The sequence below is a fragment of the Rattus norvegicus genome, chromosome 7, assembly GCF_036323735.1.
Source record: "Rattus norvegicus strain BN/NHsdMcwi chromosome 7, GRCr8, whole genome shotgun sequence".
Lineage (NCBI taxonomy): Eukaryota > Metazoa > Chordata > Mammalia > Rodentia > Muridae > Rattus > Rattus norvegicus.
In genome coordinates this window covers 60,643,042-60,661,609 of record NC_086025.1, presented here as the reverse complement: position 1 = coordinate 60,661,609, position 18,568 = coordinate 60,643,042, and the positions used below count along the sequence as shown (strand labels likewise).

The 18,568-nt window shown below is 40.6% G+C and overlaps 1 protein-coding gene across 10 annotated transcripts in view; it reads left to right on the top strand.

The window, feature by feature from the left end:
* Positions 1-17,999, top strand: part of Usp15 (ubiquitin specific peptidase 15) — a 161,527-nt gene extending 143,528 nt beyond the window's left edge. For 7 of the 10 annotated variants that reach the window (XM_063262953.1, XM_006241431.4, XM_008765376.4 and 4 more), the window contains 13 exons: positions 803-961; positions 1,046-1,270; positions 4,058-4,141; positions 4,231-4,325; positions 4,419-4,610; positions 6,063-6,178; positions 6,351-6,623; positions 6,962-7,032; positions 7,366-7,481; positions 7,892-8,041; positions 10,224-10,327; positions 12,820-12,908; positions 17,535-17,999. In XM_063262953.1, coding sequence (XP_063119023.1) covers positions 803-961; positions 1,046-1,270; positions 4,058-4,141; positions 4,231-4,325; positions 4,419-4,610; positions 6,063-6,178; positions 6,351-6,623; positions 6,962-7,032; positions 7,366-7,481; positions 7,892-8,041; positions 10,224-10,327; positions 12,820-12,908; positions 17,535-17,717 — 1,857 coding nt within the window. In that variant the 3' untranslated portion in view covers positions 17,718-17,999. 10 annotated transcript variants of the gene reach the window in all.
* Positions 18,000-18,568: the final 569 nt, after the last annotated feature.

Sequence of the window (18,568 nt, the reverse complement as noted above, 5' to 3'; positions counted from 1 at the left end):
ATCTAGCTGTTCCTAAAATATGAATCGAACTGAAGAGATGGCTGTGTGGTTAAGAGCACTGGCCACTTTTCCCGGGGACCAGGGTTCAGTTCCCAGCACCTGCCTGGTGGCTACCTACCCACAGTCTGTAACTCCATTTCAAGCAGGTACTATATGCAAATGCTGAAAGGCAGTGCAGGCAAAACACCAGTTTTGATTCTTCTTCACAAGTTATTTTCCACTAAGTTATCACAAATTAAAAGAACAAATACAGAAGCACACTCCTGGGGAAGTGGCAGATTCGAGTCCACCAAGCCTCGGTCACATTGTCATCAATTACTGAATACATCCTCTGTCGCACGTGTGTCTGTTTGAAAACTCGGGATTTATTATATATGGTTGGCACATTAATACTGATTTTCACAGCCAACCCTATAACTCATTGCTTAACAAATGTATCTAATTGTATTTTCCCCATAGAGGACATGACTGCCTCTGTGTCTGTGAACCTAGACAACACCTTAGCACTCTGCTTGGGAACTGTTTGAGGCCCTAGCTAGTACCAAGCACTAAGTGAGAGAGAACACTCAGACAAGTACAAGACAATGCTGAAGCCAAAAGGCAGTATCACGTGCCTTCTTCCAGGAGGGGTGTGTGCACATCAGTAACAGTTTTACTGGAACATACGTTCAGATAGTTTAAAGTGTATCACAACTTTACTCAGAGCACAGAAGTAATTTATAATAAGTAAAAATGAGAACAATTGTGTGCTTTTTAAGGAAACCTGTCACTAGCTGATTTTGTGATTTTGCTTGTCTTACAGACACAAGTAGGACGTTTTGCACCTCAGTTCTCTGGATATCAACAGCAAGACTGCCAAGAACTACTAGCTTTCCTATTAGATGGATTACATGAGGATTTGAATAGAATTAGGAAAAAACCATATATCCAGTTAAAAGATGCTGATGGGAGGCCAGACAAGGTAAATGAATGAGCTTCATGGTATTATTTTCTTCATTGTTAAAATTTTCTAACACCTTTTAGTAACTGTTTATTTCCTTTGTAGGTGGTTGCTGAAGAAGCCTGGGAAAACCATTTAAAAAGAAATGATTCTATCATAGTAGATATATTTCATGGCCTTTTCAAGTCTACGTTAGTGTGTCCTGAGTGTGCTAAGATCTCAGTGACCTTCGACCCTTTCTGTTACTTGACACTTCCATTGCCTATGAAAAAGGAACGTAGCTTAGAAGTTTATTTAGTTAGAATGGATCCACTTGCTAAACCTATGCAAGTAAGTAATGATTTCTTTCTTTACATTTGTTATTTTTACTTCGTTTGTGATGGGACCATTTTAAAATTTGCTTTCTCCAGCACTATTCGATTATAAAATTTATTGGATAATAGATTTCATAAGATAAATACTCTGGAAGTTACACCTGTGTAGAATTATGTGAAGTTGAGGGATGTCATAGAAAAATAAATTTATCAAGTTTGCACACCAAAGACAACCAAGATGTTTGTTTTATAATTTGGAATGGATATCCGCTTAGAAAGATAAATAACAGTATTATTGTCTGTATTTTTTCTATCAAGAATTTTTAAATGTATTTATTTTATATGTATAGGTATTTTGCCAGTATATATCTCTGTACCACATGTGTTTTTGGATCCCCTAGGCCTCGGTATTGGATGATTGTGTGCTCTCATGTGGGTGCACAGAATGGATCCTGGCTCTAAAGGAGGAGCAGCCAGTGCTCTTAACCACTGAGCTGTCTCCTAGCACTCCTCTAGTCAAATTCATTATGTTGTAGGTTTTTCCTGGTCACTTTTAGAAGTAAAGCTACTATTGTATTTTATTTAATATATTTATTATTGTCTATGAATGTGTCTACTATGTATTTATTATTGTATTTTCTAACTCATCATATGATCATGCATAAGTAGAAGTAATCTTCAGGCATTTTAAAATTGTTGATGAGAAATAAAAAACTGGTATAAAAATACTGGTTCAGAAAAAAAAAAAAAAATACTGGTTCAGGGCCACCGGGATTCCTCAGTGAGGTGAAGGCAGTTGCTGCCAAGCCTGATAGACCTGCGTTCAATCCCTAACACTCACTTGGTGGCAGGAGAGAACCTGGTCCCACAATTACATTCTGACTCCCACACTCATGATGTGACATGTACATAGACACAGTAAAACTTTAATAATAAAAATACTTGTTCAGTTGCTGTTCTAGTCTTTCAGACTTTAAAGTATCATGCTGTGCTTATTCTATGCAAACTCTCTGTGGCACACATTAATGTCAGTTGGTGGCCTGGTTCCTTTTCTGTGTGCTATCCCTGGGTTCCTCGGTGCTTTGTGAGGAAATGCTACATTTTCTGTTTTTAAATCAGTTATTCACATTTGACCCTGTTCTGGTGACAGCTCCCCCTTTGCTCCTCTAAACTCTGTTGCAGTACCTCAAAGATTTTGGTTTCCCCTTATCTTCCTTTCTCACCTACCCAGGGCTTTGTAGGCAGGGAGCATGTATTTCCAGTGCTGTGACTTGTAAATATTAATGCAGAAGTATATCCAGATGTGTGTTACTCACTTGGTGCTTTTTTCCTCAGACAAAGCAGATTCCTAGATTATTTTCTTAGGGTCTGGCCAAATATCTCAGATTTGTAGATACAGAGTAGAAGTGAAGTCTGTGAAAGGTACCCTGTGAACAAAACCACCTTTACTTCCTCTTAGCAAGAAGAGTGTCTGTGCACTGTTCTTAAAGCAGCTAAACAGCTCCTTCATGGAGAGTGATGCCAAGCTCCAGGCCAGCCCGAGTCTGTGTTCAGTGTCACAGTGTTGGGAATCTAAGGAGGTAGTCAGTGGTCCTTAAGCTTGTGTAGTCAGGCTGATGAGAAACTGCTTAGTTCCATTTGAGCTCCAGGGGATGAGGACAGTGATGGGGGAATGCATTAAGGTCTGTTTTGTTTTGGACATTGGGGTTATTTGTTGTTTGTTGTTGTTGTTGTTGTTGTTTAACTTCAAGTTAAGGTAAATATAAATGGGGTAATTGCTGGGTTTGGGCAGCAAAGGAAGGAGAAGACAAAATTCAGGCCTGGGTGCTAGGGTCAGGTGTGCACAGACACAAAGACGTGTCTTCCCATTAGGCTCAGAGAAAGAAACAACCACCTCTGGATTCAAACTGGACCTCCCTAATCAAAGCAGCTTCCGTTTCCTAAGTGAAGTGTTCTGCAGCTAGTGAGAGAAGAAAGCTAAAGACTGGTGACGATTTCAAATGGTTCCTGTAGGTTGAATAAGCCAGTAACACAGAGTGTTCCCAGGCAGTAGAAGTGTCAAATTAGACTGTCATTTGTGGCGCACCAACGCTGAAGGAGGAGCATCTCCTCCCTTCACAAACAGCTATGAGAAAGTTGGTGTCTTAGTGAGAGTTCTATTGCTGTGATGAGATACCATGACCATGGCAGCTCATTTACAGTTTCTGAGATTTAGTCCATGGTTACTGTGGTAGAGAACATGGTGTCATGCAGGCAGACGTGATGCAGGACAAGTATCTAGGAGTTCTATATCTAGATCCACAGGCAGCAGGGAGGGAGAGCCCTTGGGCCTGCCTTGGACTTTTGAAACTTTAAAGCCTATCCCTAACCTCCTCCAACAAGGCTACAGCTCCCAATCCTTTCAAATAGTGCTACTCCCTGATGACCAAGCATTCAAACATGGACCTACCATACCACCACCGTTCAGTAAAGCATAGAACCAAGTTTTGTAGCAGAGATGTTGACGGCATAGCAACATAGAGTCATCAAGATAGCAGAGAGAAATCCATCCTGGGACTAGAAACCTCTACATAATCAAGAACAAGCAAGCAGCCTGTTGGGTTAGGGTAGCAGAGGTGGAACAGCTGCAAGCATAGGCTGGCTGTCAGTCAGTGAGCCAGGGCAGAGCGCAGCCAGCAAAGGTGTCCTGTGGACACTCTTCACCCAGGCACTCACAGGCTGAGAGAAATGCTCTGGGCCTCCTGACTGTGGGAGCCCATGCTCAATGTAAGAAATTCATTGCAAATGTCTGTTTGTTTTTCAGTACAAAGTCATTGTGCCCAAAATTGGAAATATACTAGACCTTTGTACAGCACTGTCTGCTTTGTCGGGAGTACCTGCAGATAAGGTGAGGTGTTTCTGAGATTAAATAGGTAAATTGGTCTTTAGTTTCTCGGTATTGTAAAACCAGCTTAATAGATATTTCTTTCCTTCTAGATGATAGTCACTGACATATATAATCATAGATTTCACAGGATATTTGCAATGGATGAGAACCTGAGTAGTATTATGGAGCGGGATGATATTTATGTGTAAGTATAATAATCCATTCACAGTCTGTTGTTCAGGGGACTCTGAAGAACTAACACAAAACTGAGAGTTTGTGGTCATTCTTGCCCTCATAGGTTTGAAATTAACATCAACAGGACAGAAGACACAGAACATGTGGTTATTCCTGTTTGCCTAAGAGAAAAGTTCAGACACTCAAGTTACACTCACCACACTGGCTCTTCACTGTTCGGCCAGCCTTTTCTTATGGCCGTGCCACGGAACAATACTGAAGATAAACTCTACAATCTCCTGCTCTTGAGAATGTGGTGAGTGCCAAATGAGTACAGTTGGACAAACTAAGCACGGTAATGGAGAACGTCTAAGGAACGTCCTCATGCAGGGCACTACCAGCCTGCTAAACAAGCCTCTCCTCACTCCTTAGACAGGTGGTGAACCAAACAGTTCAGATTAAAGCCAGGGATGGGGGTGATGTACACCTGTAATCTAACTAAGCCTTAGCTACGACCAGTTGCATGAACTGCTCTTAGGATACATACCTGTATTCCCAGCACTTTTGACATGGAGATGGGACCATCAGGGATTCTTATTCTGCTTCTTTTACATAGCAAATTTGAGGACAGCCAGAAAAAAAAAAGAGTGCCTTAAAATGCCCAAAATAAATAATAAAATACAAATAAAATTCTAATCCATTGACTTGGTCACATATAATTTATTACTGATGTCATTTCAAATGTAAAAACACAGTTCTTAGCTGTTTTATACTAATGGGAAGGCAGTTTTAGTTGGCAAATGACTAACATTAGTTCAAAGTAGAAATCCTAGTAAATCTCACATGGCCCATTTTATGCATGTGGCTGGATCAAGACTTCACAGCAGTATTAACAATGACATCATGGTGAGACAGTGCATTCGCACACACACACTGCTTCTTTATAAACCTTAATGTGAAGAAGGTAATGGCAGTACCGCTAGACACCTTTCTCTCATCCTTTATAGCCATATTTTATTATTCCCTATATACCAAACCATGGCAATTTCATGACCATGTATAAAGATACCAGTACACAATATAAGTATTCCTTCCTAGCAACAGTGCACACCATCTAAATGAGGGCTGTTCGTGAAGTTCTTGCTTTAAGTTGAGAAAAATCCACTGTGCTGTACCTTTAATACACAAAACATGGAAAACCCAAGATGAAGAGACAATTCAGTAGGTAAGATAAGCTGCTTGCCAGCAAGGCCCGCAACCCAAATCCAGTCGCTGAGGCCCATGTGAGAGAAGGAAGAACAGGGACTGCAGGTGTCCTTGGGCCTCCATCTCCACATGTATGATGTTCGCGCACACACATACACACCCCAGCCCACCAACACCAACAAACAAAAGTGTAATTAAATTAAAGCAGAGCGTGCCGCCAGGTGTGGTTGCACTTACCTTTAATTCCAGAACGGAGATGGCAGAGCCAGAGAGCTGTGAGCTCAGTGCTAGCCTGGTCTACAAAGAGTCTGAGCCAGCCTCGATAAGCAGTGAGACTTGTCTCAGTCACAAACAAAAAAGCCTGGGGGGGGGGGGGGGGCTAGAAGTAAATAATCACTTTTTGATATTAAAAACCACACAAATATAGGTTATTACTCAGCTTTACTTAAAGTGTGAGGTCTCAGGTTTGAGTTAAAACAGCTGGTTTTCTTAAGTAGACTGGAAAGTTAATTTTATAACAAGCTCATTTATTACCTGATTTTCTTTCTTTCTTTTTTAATAGCCGGTATGTCAAGATGTCTACTGAAACTGAGGAAACTGATGGACCCCTGCGTTGCTGTGAGGACCAGAATATTAATGGGAATGGTCCAAATGGCATACATGAAGAAGGCTCACCAAGTAAGACTTTCTAGTTGTGTTCTCAGTACTTCTGACCTAGACAATATTGCCCCAAAGACAAGCTTATGATGTGGATTACTAAACTAAGGCGCATAAGTGGATCTGGAAAACAATACTGGTGATCTTGAAATGCAGTACAGGTTTACTTAAAGGTCTCCTTACTTGCACTAAGGTGAGATGGAGACAGATGAACCAGATGATGAGTCCAGCCAGGATCAAGAGCTTCCCTCAGAAAATGAGAACAGTCAGTCTGAAGATTCAGTCGGAGGAGATAACGATTCTGAAAATGGATTGTGTACTGAAGAAACATGCAAAGGTCAACTGACGGGACACAAAAAGCGATTGTTTACATTCCAGTTCAACAACTTAGGCAACACTGATATCAACTATATCAAAGACGACACCAGGCATATAAGATTTGATGATAGGCAGCTTCGGCTAGATGGTGAGTATCTGAGAAATGGCTTGAACGCTGAACTTGAGTAGAGCAAATTATTTTTCAGGTGAGAGACCATGATCTATACATAGTAATTAAAACCTTAATGTCTTCAGTGGTGACAGTATTTACAAAAGGGGGGTTAGTCTATGAGTGCTTAGGCATTTATCACTTTAAATCTTAGATTGTGGCAGTGGCACGGAACAGCCCATAGTGCTTGTCCTGACCACCTAGGGCAAGTAGAAAGCATGGCAGTTCCTTTTCTGTGGTGTATATGTTGGCACGGAGATGCCTTTAACATTTCAAGCTAATGACATTTTTAATGAAAAAAATTTTTTTCACCTCAGAAAGATCTTTTCTCGCCTTGGACTGGGACCCTGACTTGAAGAAGAGATATTTTGATGAGAATGCTGCAGAGGTAAGGCCTCCCCCTGCCTCCTGACCTCATTGTCTTCTGCTCTCTCTTTATGTGACTAAGAGTTAATGATACTCTTCTTTCTACTCTGGCTTCTACAAATATGTTGATTTTAGCAGAAAACAAAGTCAACCTTTTTAGTCTTTAAGATAGAGTTGATTTTGAACATGTTTTCCATGAGTTTATTCAGCCAGAGGTTCACCGAGAAGTTGCTGCATGCACCTGTCAGCTGACATGAGTGTGTGATGCTTCTCAAAGTTTGGGTTGTCGTAAATGTGTGACTAAGAGTAGTTTTGTTTCATTTGTTCTCGTAACTCAAGAAATACTTCTCTTTAGGATTTTGAAAAACATGAAAGCGTGGAATATAAACCTCCAAAAAGACCCTTTGTGAAGTTAAAAGACTGCATTGAACTTTTCACAACAAAAGAGAAGCTAGGTGCTGAAGACCCCTGGTAAGAAACTGAAGTGACTGTCTGCCTCCTCCCTCGGGCTTGTCCTGAGCACGCTGGCCACTCACTGAGTTTCCTTGGCATTGAGTGAGGTAGTCTTATATAATGAGCTCTAGTCTAAAGAGGGTGCTAATATCTTTTTGTAACGTACCAAAGTGGTAGCCTTTATTCTCATGACTGTGTTTTCTTTTCCCTAATAAACCGGTTTCATCATTTCTTTGACTATATAGCTCATCTGAAAATGTGGCAGATTAATGTAGCGAGGAATCGCTTGCATGCTCACCTCTGTTAGGGATACAGTAATTACTCACTGATAAAAGGGGGACTGCCCAGACGGTGACTTTGATTCACAGTTTTCATTAATCCAGTCATGGTTCTGCCTCTGTCAAGCGTCATGATTGTCTTCTTGATAGGTATTGTCCAAATTGTAAAGAGCATCAGCAAGCCACCAAGAAATTAGATCTGTGGTCCCTGCCTCCCGTTCTTGTGGTGCATCTCAAGAGATTCTCCTATAGTCGCTACATGAGAGACAAGCTAGATACATTAGTCGATTTTCCCATCAGGTAAGTTAAACTCAGTAAACAATAGGCCTTCCTTTTGCAAATGTATGTGATGATTTCCTTATTTTACATTAGTAAGCACCAGGTATAATTAGACCAGTTTAAACATTGAAGTTTGGAGTAGTTGTAATAATTTGTTAGAATTAATATTTCACAATTTTTTTTCGTAGAGACTTTTCACGGACCAAAGGAAAAATACATTTGTTGGTTTTTGGTTTTTGAAGATACATTGTACTAATTACCTCATGTTGTGGTGTCATTGGAAGGCGCTTTGTGGGCCCTGTGGCTCTGACTTCTTCCCCCCCCCCCCCCCCCCGGCTCTGACTTCCTATTAATCATTTTATTATCACCCATCAGTCACTCTGAAATATGCTTTTCTAGAAAAAACTAAATAGTACAAAAGTATAAGGGAAGGCTTAGAATAAAACATCAGATGCTATCCTTAGCATTTCCTTCTTATATGGTATGACATCGTGTGTAAAGAGAGAACAATCTGAAGGCAAAAATAAAAATTAATTTTCAAAAATCTGAGGCCAACATCTTCCTGGGGTTTTTTGGTTGGTTGGTTGGTTGGTTGGTTGGTTGGTTGGTTGGTTGGTTGGTTGGTTGGTTTTTACTACACAAAATTGGAAATTGAGAAAGTGTAGAATAAGCACTGTATTTGCCTAACATAGAGGATTACACAGCTAAGAGCAGGACACTCGTGGGTGTAAGAGGACATGGCAGTGCTGACGGCATGTATAGTAACAAAGACAGTTAGAAGGCTATCTATCAGTAATATGAACAGGGAGAGGTTTCCTGATTGACAGTGTTTTGCAATCACTGAGCATGACAGGGTTAGGGTTGAGCGTATTAATGTGCTGCACCTCCAACCCCAGGCCTTGAAACAGTGTGTCACGATCATGTTCAAGGCCATTGTCTATAAAATCAAAAAAGGCATTTTTCTCTTAAAATACCAGGCCATAATGTTTCAAGAGGATATCATTTTAACAGTGTAAGTATTGGAAAGCTAGACTCAGTAGCAGTATATTTAAAATTGAGAAACATCATCACTTTTTAATGATGCAAGCGTAAGAACGATGCCCAGAAATAAGGTGGTTTTGTTCTCTCTCGCTTTGCACACAGTAGGTAATGAACAGTATGTTACATTCAAAGGATGCTACCCATTTCTAGTCTATAAGTCATTCAGACCACAAAGCATAAAAGTCTTACATTTTAATATTTTCACTCATTCTTTGAAAATGAAGCACAATGTATTTAATCATATTCAAGACTCTTCCCAACTCCTGCAAATCTACCCTCTCCTGCACACAAGGCCCCCTTCATGTCCTCCTTTTTTCTTAAGATTTATTTTTACTTCATAGATGGTTTGCCTCCTAGGTCTGTCTGTGCAGCACATGTGTACAGTGCCTGCAGAGGCCAGAGCTGCCATGTGGGCACTGGGAACTGAACCTGGACACTCTGGAAGAGCATCCAATAGTCCGACATGCTGAGCCATCTCTCCTGCCCTACCACCCCTGTCGTTGTTATTATAAGACACATCTCTTACACACACACACACACACACACACACACACACACACACACACCGCCATATTGTTCCTGAGATTTAAGTGCAGAGTTGGGTTGTAAATGCATTAAGAGAAAACAAGCGCTTCACACAAGTTGGTCCATTGGTCTCCACATTTGACCAGTTGTGACTGGATGGAGCCACCCTCATCTGTGAGTGTAGAGCACTGTGTAGAGTGCAGTTAGAGGTTACACTGCAGCAGCAGGGGGGTTCGCCAAGTTTTTAATTTATGAATATTTATAAGAAAGTTGGTTTTTACTTTTTAATTTTTTCCTCTAGAACACTGAAAGTTAATGTGGTAGCATAAAAACATCAATCAGAATAACATTCACTGTTGAATTATTAACCTCTAAACAAGGATTTCCCAAAACAGTAAAATGTCAGGGGTACATGTATAATTTATTTGGTAAGTTATCTCTAGGTAATTTCTTCTATGAGGGGTGTGTGTGTGTGTGTTGTTGTTGTTGTTGTTGTTGTTGTTGTTGTTGTTGTTGTTGTTGTTGTTGCATGAATACATATAGGAGAGTCAGTATTAGCAGGAGGCACTATTGCTTTAAAAAAATATTCACCATTTTTAAAGAAAGCATGCCTTACCTCTGATTTCCTTTTTAACAGTGACTTGGATATGTCGGAATTCCTAATTAACCCAAATGCAGGCCCTTGCCGCTATAATTTGATTGCTGTTTCCAATCACTATGGAGGGATGGGAGGAGGACATTGTAAGTTGACACTTTACATTTTAACCTTTTCCATTTCATAGACTTTTCCTGTACCATAGTTAATACTTTTTAAAGTAAATAAAATATCAGATGAGTCCTTCTCATGATCATTGTTCAGCACTTGTAAGTGAATGAGTCGCCTGTGTAACTTGTCCTGTAAAAACCAGCTGTACAGAGGGACAGTCACACTCCTCAGCTGAAGGCCAGGTAGTACATGTTGTCTACTAAGGTGCTGCCCCAACCCACTCTTCATCTTCTATCCTTCTCAGGTATCTGGGGCTGTGTTCTTCTCCAAGTCTTTGCTTTTTTAAGATTTATTTATTATGTACACAGCATTCTCTCTACCTGTATGCCTGCAGGCCAAAAGAGGACACCAGATCTCATTATAGATGATTTATGAGCCACCATGTGGTTGCTGGGAATTGAACTCAGGACTTCTTGAAGAGCTGCCAGTGTTCTAACCACTGAGCCACCTCTCCAGCCCCTGTGTTCTTTTCAACCATGTATATTTATTTAACTTGAGGAGTGGGTACTGTTGATCTCAATAACTCACTTGTCTACTTTGATCTTTTGCTTTTTATGATTTAGAATTATGGCATTTATCTTTCCACTCCAAATTACACTTAACTTTCTACTATTGTAAGCCTGAAAAAAAAGTCATTATTTATGGTCTGTTATCTAAGGATTCCTTTGAGCTATTCAGTGACAATTCTTCACATAATGAGCATGCCCAGTTGTAGTTGAGGTTGACTGTAACAGTTTACACTCCACTTGGCAGATTTTCTTTCCTGTGATACATCCTTTTGTCCTTTTCAGTACCTGGTTGATTTCATTAACTGAGTAGAATTCTTTTTTTTTTTTTTCTTTTTTTTCGGAGCTGGGGACCGAACCCAGGGCCTTGCGCTTCCTAGGCAAGCGCTCTACCACTGAGCTAAATCCCCAGCCCCCTGAGTAGAATTCTTGACAATTTCAGTCATAAGTGAAATTCTTTTTTAATATATATTAATAATTTCACTTTGAAATCAAATCTAGAGTCCTAAAACAAGCTACATTGCATCTGCTTCTCCTTCTGAAATCACCACAACAGTATGGGAAGTAACTATCCAGGTCTACTAGAATCCATCCCTACATCTGGGCTGGACCCCAGAAGGTTTCTGGCTTGTGTCATTATGGACTGTCAGTCGTTGTCGTCTCCTCTTCTTCCCTCCTCCCTCCTCCCTCCTCCTCTTCATTCTCCTCCCTCCTCCCCCTCCTCTTCCACCACCTCCTCCCTCTTCCTCTTCTTCTTCTGTTGTTGTTGTTGTTGTTGTCGTCATCTACTCTGGACATTGTGCAGTCCACCACTGCACCCACAGTCCCACTTATGTGTGACTGGCTCTTCATGGCCACTCATGGACTGTGTCTGTTGGTTTTATTATTCTTGCCTTACCATTGCTTTTTAGTCATCCTCTCCAAAGGTCTAACTTGCTAATATTTCAAGGAATTTTACTAAACCCTTTATTTAGTCTATCTCATATATTCCAAATTTTCTTTAAGACTGAGAATGCTTCTTCTGTAAGTGCATTGTCTGCGCTCCAGTTCTCTTGAGTTCAGATTGGCAAGCTCAGCACATGCAATAGGCTTCACTCAGCTGAGCAGATTTAAGAAGGGATACAGAACAAAAGACATGAGGCTGTCGCACACAGACAAAAGATGTACACAGCTGTTTACTGTGAGTCTGAGTGGTTGGAAGGAGGAAAAATGACTGAAGGCTACACAAGGAGCCTATGCTACCACACTGTTTCTCAGCTCCTCATAATGTTGATCATAATGTTGTATACATATAACTATGGTTGGAGAGTGTTCTGTTAGCACATGGGAGTTGTGAGTAGTTTGTATGGAGCATGGAATAAAAAGTGGCACTTTTTATCTTGCCCTGTTCTGTACTATGCTAAAGATGGAAAAAAATTCTAGTGAGTAAGCAAGGTTGTCAGAAAGGAAGACGTCATAGGAAACTTAAGTAATAAAGATGCTGGATGTAGGTCTCAGACATAGCCTGGGTTTAAGTCCAGCTCAGCTGCATGACAGCTGCACTGCCTGGAACAAACTGTCTTTTGGAAGCGTAAGGATTCTAGCTCTCCAGTGAGCATAGGGATGATACCTGAATGTGGGTGCAGTGCACAGCGCTGTACCTTCTTACAGAACCACTGCATAAATGAAAGTATCACTAATTGCCACTGGTAAATTTTTTCTGTGAATTAAAAAAAAAATAAGTATATTCCTCTGAAAAAAAAGTCACAAGTTTGTAACTTAGAAAAAAAGTATTTCTTAGGCGCTTAAATTGCTAGAAATGATTCGCACAACCTTTTATCAAATCAAGTGAATGTGTTGTATGGATGCTTACCTTCAGGTGAATGAGCTAGCCTCACACCGTGCCCTTAGTAGGTATTTCTTATGCACTGATTACAGTTGTGAGGGTTCTAGTCACAGAAGCCATTGTCTTCTTTCATTAGATACTGCTTTTGCAAAGAACAAAGATGATGGAAAGTGGTACTATTTTGATGACAGTAGCGTCTCCACTGCATCTGAAGACCAAATTGTGGTAAGTAAGTCTTCAGTTTCTCAGGTCACGGGGTGAGCCTCTTAGGAAGATTTGTAAGTTAACAGAAGGGAAGACGGGGCTGGGATTTGCTCATGTACCAGGGCCAGGCATGGCGGCCCATGTCTTTCGAGGCCAGCCTGATCCACAGTGAGTTCCAGGACAGCCAGGGCTATACAGAGAAACTCTGTCTCGGAAAGAGAAAAGGAAAGGGGGCCACCACAACATAGTATTTTGTATCTAGCAGCTTACTGCAAATAGTGTTCATTCTGTCTTCAAGAAATAGAAAATTGCTTGTGTAGAAATTTATCTTGAGAATCTTCTCATCACGAAAGTTGCACTGTGAACATTTCTTGCCATTTTCAGATGAAACAACTTTCTGAATGTGAATTTCCAATACAGGTGTCCATGATGTAAGAAATGCTGACTCCTGTGTTTTCCAGATTAAATACTAAAGAGTAGACAGTAGTTTTTAGTTTATAATATTTCAAGTGTTCAGCTTCTTAAAGCAAATTAATAAACTTCTGAACCCATTTACTGGCGCAGATTTACTCTGTGAAACAAATAGGTCTAAAATAACTTTTTGTCTCTTTTCCCTCCTTTCCCACCTGGCGTGTGTTTGTGCGTACAGTCTTGTAGCTTGAGTGTCCCGAGAACGTGTTCTGAAGCAGTGTTGCCATTGTACCAGCATCAGAGTGTCCTCACACAAGCCTGTGTGGCAGCACCTCCTACATACCTAGGCACTATTCCAACTTAACAAAACAAGTTAAATCCTATACTGTCTTTTAAAATAGGTAAATGACTCCTTTAACATCTCCCATCTGTGTTCAAATATGTATCCTACACTTCAATTCTATTTCTCTAATCTTTTCAGCCCAAAAATGAATTGCCCTAATCCTGCCTTCAAATAAAAATTTATCTTGTTTATAAAAGGTTTGAGACAGATAGTGTTGATAAAGGTCATCAGTTTCCACACCCCACATAAACCAGACTTAGTGCTACAGTCCTGTAATCCCAGAGCCCAGGCAGTAGAGGCCGCACATCAGGAAGTCCAGGACACTCTGTGACAGAATGAGTTTGAAACAAGCTTAAGCTGTGTTGTGACCTAGCCCCAAAAATAAAAAATGAAATTGATGTTACGTACTTTAGCAGTGATTCTTAATTTAGTCAAGTAATAGTTGAGTATTTGTATATGTGTTGGGTAGCTTAGCTCCATTCTAAAAAGCTGTCTGTAGTTCACTGTCTGTACCCTTAACAACCCAGATACAGACAAACTAGCTATCATAAGAAATGTGGCACCCTAATTGTCCTACAAGCTCAACTCTGATTGCCTCTAAGGCAGTTGATTGACAGATAGTGTACCAGCATTGTGTATTGCATCTTCTTATCTCTCTGAAATCACTAGAGCAAGGGGGCTGGAAGGCATCGAGCCAAAGAAAGGCTACACAGGAGGCTGGCAAGTGATTTAAGCACTTAAATTATTCTTCTCAAAAGAAAGGGAGCTTGTGAAATAGTTGGGTAGTATTAGTAAAAACTGACTGGAGTTGCTTATAAAGGTAGAAATGCAGTGATTTATCAAAATTGGAAGGAAGTTTGCCAGTGACATTTGGTGTCACTGATATCAACTAGGTATGACAGACTAGTTGTAGAACCAAATTCAGTTCAGGGTGAGAGCTGGATTATTTTTAGCCAGGATAACCCCAGCCTGCTAAGTGTGAGGGCATGAGCTGTTATTTTCAGCTAGCAGTTGAAACCACAGGCTCCTTTGAGATGCTGGCGAGGGACACAAGCTGAGACAGAACAGGGTATCTTTAAAGGATTTAGTGAGGCCACAGAAGAATTTAGTAGGAACTTGAGGAGAGAAGATGTAGGGAGAGGTAGTGTCACAGAAGGCTGAAGTTACTGGAGAGAAGGCCGTGAAATACAAAGAACTGAAGGACAGACCACTTTAAAGGCACCCAGGTGACCCTGACACTGTTGACCCTAGCGGAAGCCATTTTGTTGGGATGGTTTGGACACGTTAGGTTACATTGAATTAGAGCTGATGGTTAGGTGATGGGTATATTCCGTCAGCCTAGTGGAGGAGAAGAGAGGTTGAAGGAATGTGGAATGGAAGTTCTCATGGTAGGGCTTTTTGATGCAGAATAAAACAGGTAGTGTTTAAGCCAGAGAGGCGTGTCTGGTGCAGTAGATAATGCACCACATTGTGGCACGTGTCTATGATTTTAGCATTTGAGACTCAGGCTGGAGATCACAGGTTCTAGACTGTCTTGTGCTACATGGCAAATCCTATGTCAACATGGACTATGTTATTAGCTTACAGCATATCAGACCTCATTATGACATTCCCTGCCCTTTGCACCCCAGAGCTCCAGGTGTCCTGTGTTCTTCTGCCCAGAACCTCCTGTCACTTTCTCATGGCTGCCCTATGGTTTCACTGCCTGTGTCCACTCTTCCACACCCATGGAACATATATGAACATACATATATACATAAAGCATTAAAAAGTTAGGATCTGCTTATGAGGATTATGTTTATCTTTTTGAGTCCAGGTTGTCTCACTTTTCCAGATAATTTATTTTCATAAAAATTTATTATTTCATTTTTCTTGATGGCTGAATAAAATCTGATTATGTACATATACCTCATTTCCACTATCCGTCATCTGTTGATGAACATCTGGACTGGTTCTGGTTCACTCTAGTGTGAACGTAGCAGCAGTAAACATAGATGTGCGAGTGTCCCTGGTAAGATATGTGGGTCCTTGCACATATTCCAGCAGTGGTACAGCTGGGTCTGTGGCACTTCTCAGCTTAGCATTTTAGAAAGCTCCATACTGAGTTCCATAAAGGGCTGTACCAGTCCACACTCCCGCCCGCCTGCAGGAAGTGAAGCTTCCACTTTCCATACATCCTCAACAGCACTCGTCATTTGCATCTTGATCTCAGCCATTCTTACTGTGGTTAGGTGGACTCATAGTTTGCATTCTTGTTGGCTAAGTGTGGCTCATATTTAAAACTATTGTTTATTGTTTCTTTTGAGAACTGTTCACTGGCCCATTTATTGGTTGACACTTTTGTTGTGGGGGTTGAATTTTTGTAGTTCTTTATTTAGATTTAAACCCTGTTTGAAATATATGTAGTAAAGATTTTCTCCCATTCTGTAAGCTGTCAGTTCATTCTGCTCATTAGTTTCCTTTGCTCTGCAGAACCCTTCATCTCCTGTAGTGTCCTATGTTCATTCTTGGTAGCCTGGGCAATCTTATAAAGTGATAAAGGAGCCATGAAGATGCTCAGTGGTTAAAAGCACTGGCTGCTTTTCCAGGGACCCTGGGAACTCTTCCCAGAAACCAAATGACAGCTCACAACCATCTAACTCCAGTTTCAAGGGATCCAGCGCCCTCTTCTGGCTTCTATAGAACCAGGTTTCTCATTGATGCTCAAACATACTTGCAGACCAAACACCTATACAAAGTAAAAACAAATTTAAATAAATTATAAAAGATACACCTTTTATTGGACACTAGCTCTCAGTCAGGACATGAAGCTTCAGCCTCAGTTGAATCCTTCATAGATAGGGGTGGGACAGGTGGTCATGCTCAGGTGCACCAGGCCCTCCGCGGTGACCCCTCTTTGGTGGTAATTGTATCGATCATAACCTCTATGCAAACCTCCAGCAGTGCCGTGACGGGGTAAAGTTCCACATCAGTACCCAGCTTCCAAGTCTAATCAACAAGCTACTTCTCCTCCAGTGGCTCAGGCCATGCCACCCTGCAGTCCTGGGTTAGCAAAGCCCAGTTGCCTGCAAGGGCTGCTGGGAAGGGAATGCATACCCTTGAAAATAGTCCTTTGAAATGAGTATTTTCAAGTTGGGAATGGTAGCACACACCTTTAGTCCCAGCACTCGGGAAGCAGAGACAGGCAGATCTCTGAATAGGAAGGCAGCCTAGCCTATAGACTGAGTTTTCCAGGACAGCCAGGGCTACACAGGAAAGCATGACTCAGAAAACCAAAAAGAAAAAGAGATGTCTTTCGCATATGTGAATTATACAGGAACAGGTTTCTGTATGACATTTCAGGGGTGTGAGTAGTGTCCTTCGGTAAGCTTTATTCTCTGGACTTGTCCCATCTACTCCTGCCCTTTTCTGTTCCTGATTGTCACTTTTGTACTTTCTTTTTTTTTTTTTTTTTTTTTTTTTTTTTAAAAAATCAGTGTTCTCCTAATAAATACTGGAGAAAAGTTCAACATGTTTAACCACCTGAGGAAATGTTATATAACAGGAAAAGTTGCACTAGAGGTCCAGCATAAGCTGAAACACTTGTTGTTAGATAGAAAGATACTCAACCTTCAAGTAAATAGAAAAACTATTGTGTTTTATATTATGGTAAGTATGTTAATTTATATTTTGACTATATATATTTCTTAGTCCAAATTATATAGAATTAACCTGTTTATTTTTAAATATAGAAATAATAATATTTAGCCAATTTTAGTTGCTTCCTTATGATCATGTGTAGTTTTACTATTTGTTTTTTTGTCACTAAAATTGGTTATTAGCTAAAACTTTGTGCCATATCAGCTATGATTTTTGTGTGTTGCCACCATTGACACACCTTACTTGTTCAACAGTCCAAAGCAGCATACGTGCTCTTCTACCAGAGACAGGACACTTTCAGTGGAACTGGCTTCTTCCCTCTCGACCGAGAAACTAAAGGTGCTTCAGCTGCCACAGGTGTCCCCCTGGAAAGTGACGAAGACAGCAATGATAATGACAATGATCTAGAAAATGAAAACTGTATGCACACTAATTAATGAAAGTCCAAGAAGCCATACGAGAGAGAGAGAAAGAGAGAGAGAGACTTTCCTGCCGGTGGTATCTGTGGAGACGGAGTTACCCACCGCATTAAACAGAGGTCTGAGAGGAGGCGTTTCAGATACCCGAATGTAAATCCTTTATCAGATTTTAACTTGTGCAGTACTTGAAGTGAAACACAATGAAAACTTTAACAGAAATTGTCTCTTAATACATTTACAGTCTTGTATTTACAAGCTAAATATATATAGGAAATCACAAATAAATCCCTTTTAAGTTTGCTGCTGTTTTGATCAATTATGTTTTCTTTAATTTTTGGATGTGACTTAATTGATGACAAATGTTAACTTTGTGGATGTTGGTCATTAATTTTGCTCTAATAATACTGCAAGGAAACTCTGGCTGAACTTGGTTCTTGGGTAATCTAGTCCTGTGCGCTAGGCTGGCTGTCTGCACCTCTCGGGTACTTAGCTGCTGTCAGTGTGGCCCAGACACTGCAGTGCCCTTGGTACACCAGATCTCCCAGTCTGTCTGTCCCTGGTAATCAGTGTGGGTCTGTTACCACAACCCGAGGAGCAGCCTTGAGGAAGTTCCCTTTTGTTGTATCATTAAAGTGCAGAACATTACGTTTATCTCGCTCACTGTGGGAACACGTTCTAGATTTCACATGCCATCAAAATCATTTTCAGCTACATGTAAGTATCTTTCACTGCAATTGGAATCTATAAATTTTTCAATTTTGTTTTGGTTTAAAATGCTTATCTTCAATTCACTGTTGGTTAAAATGAAAGGTTTCATGTTTTGCTGTCTATTATTCTCCACTCCATTTTGGTAATTTGGCAACTTTTTA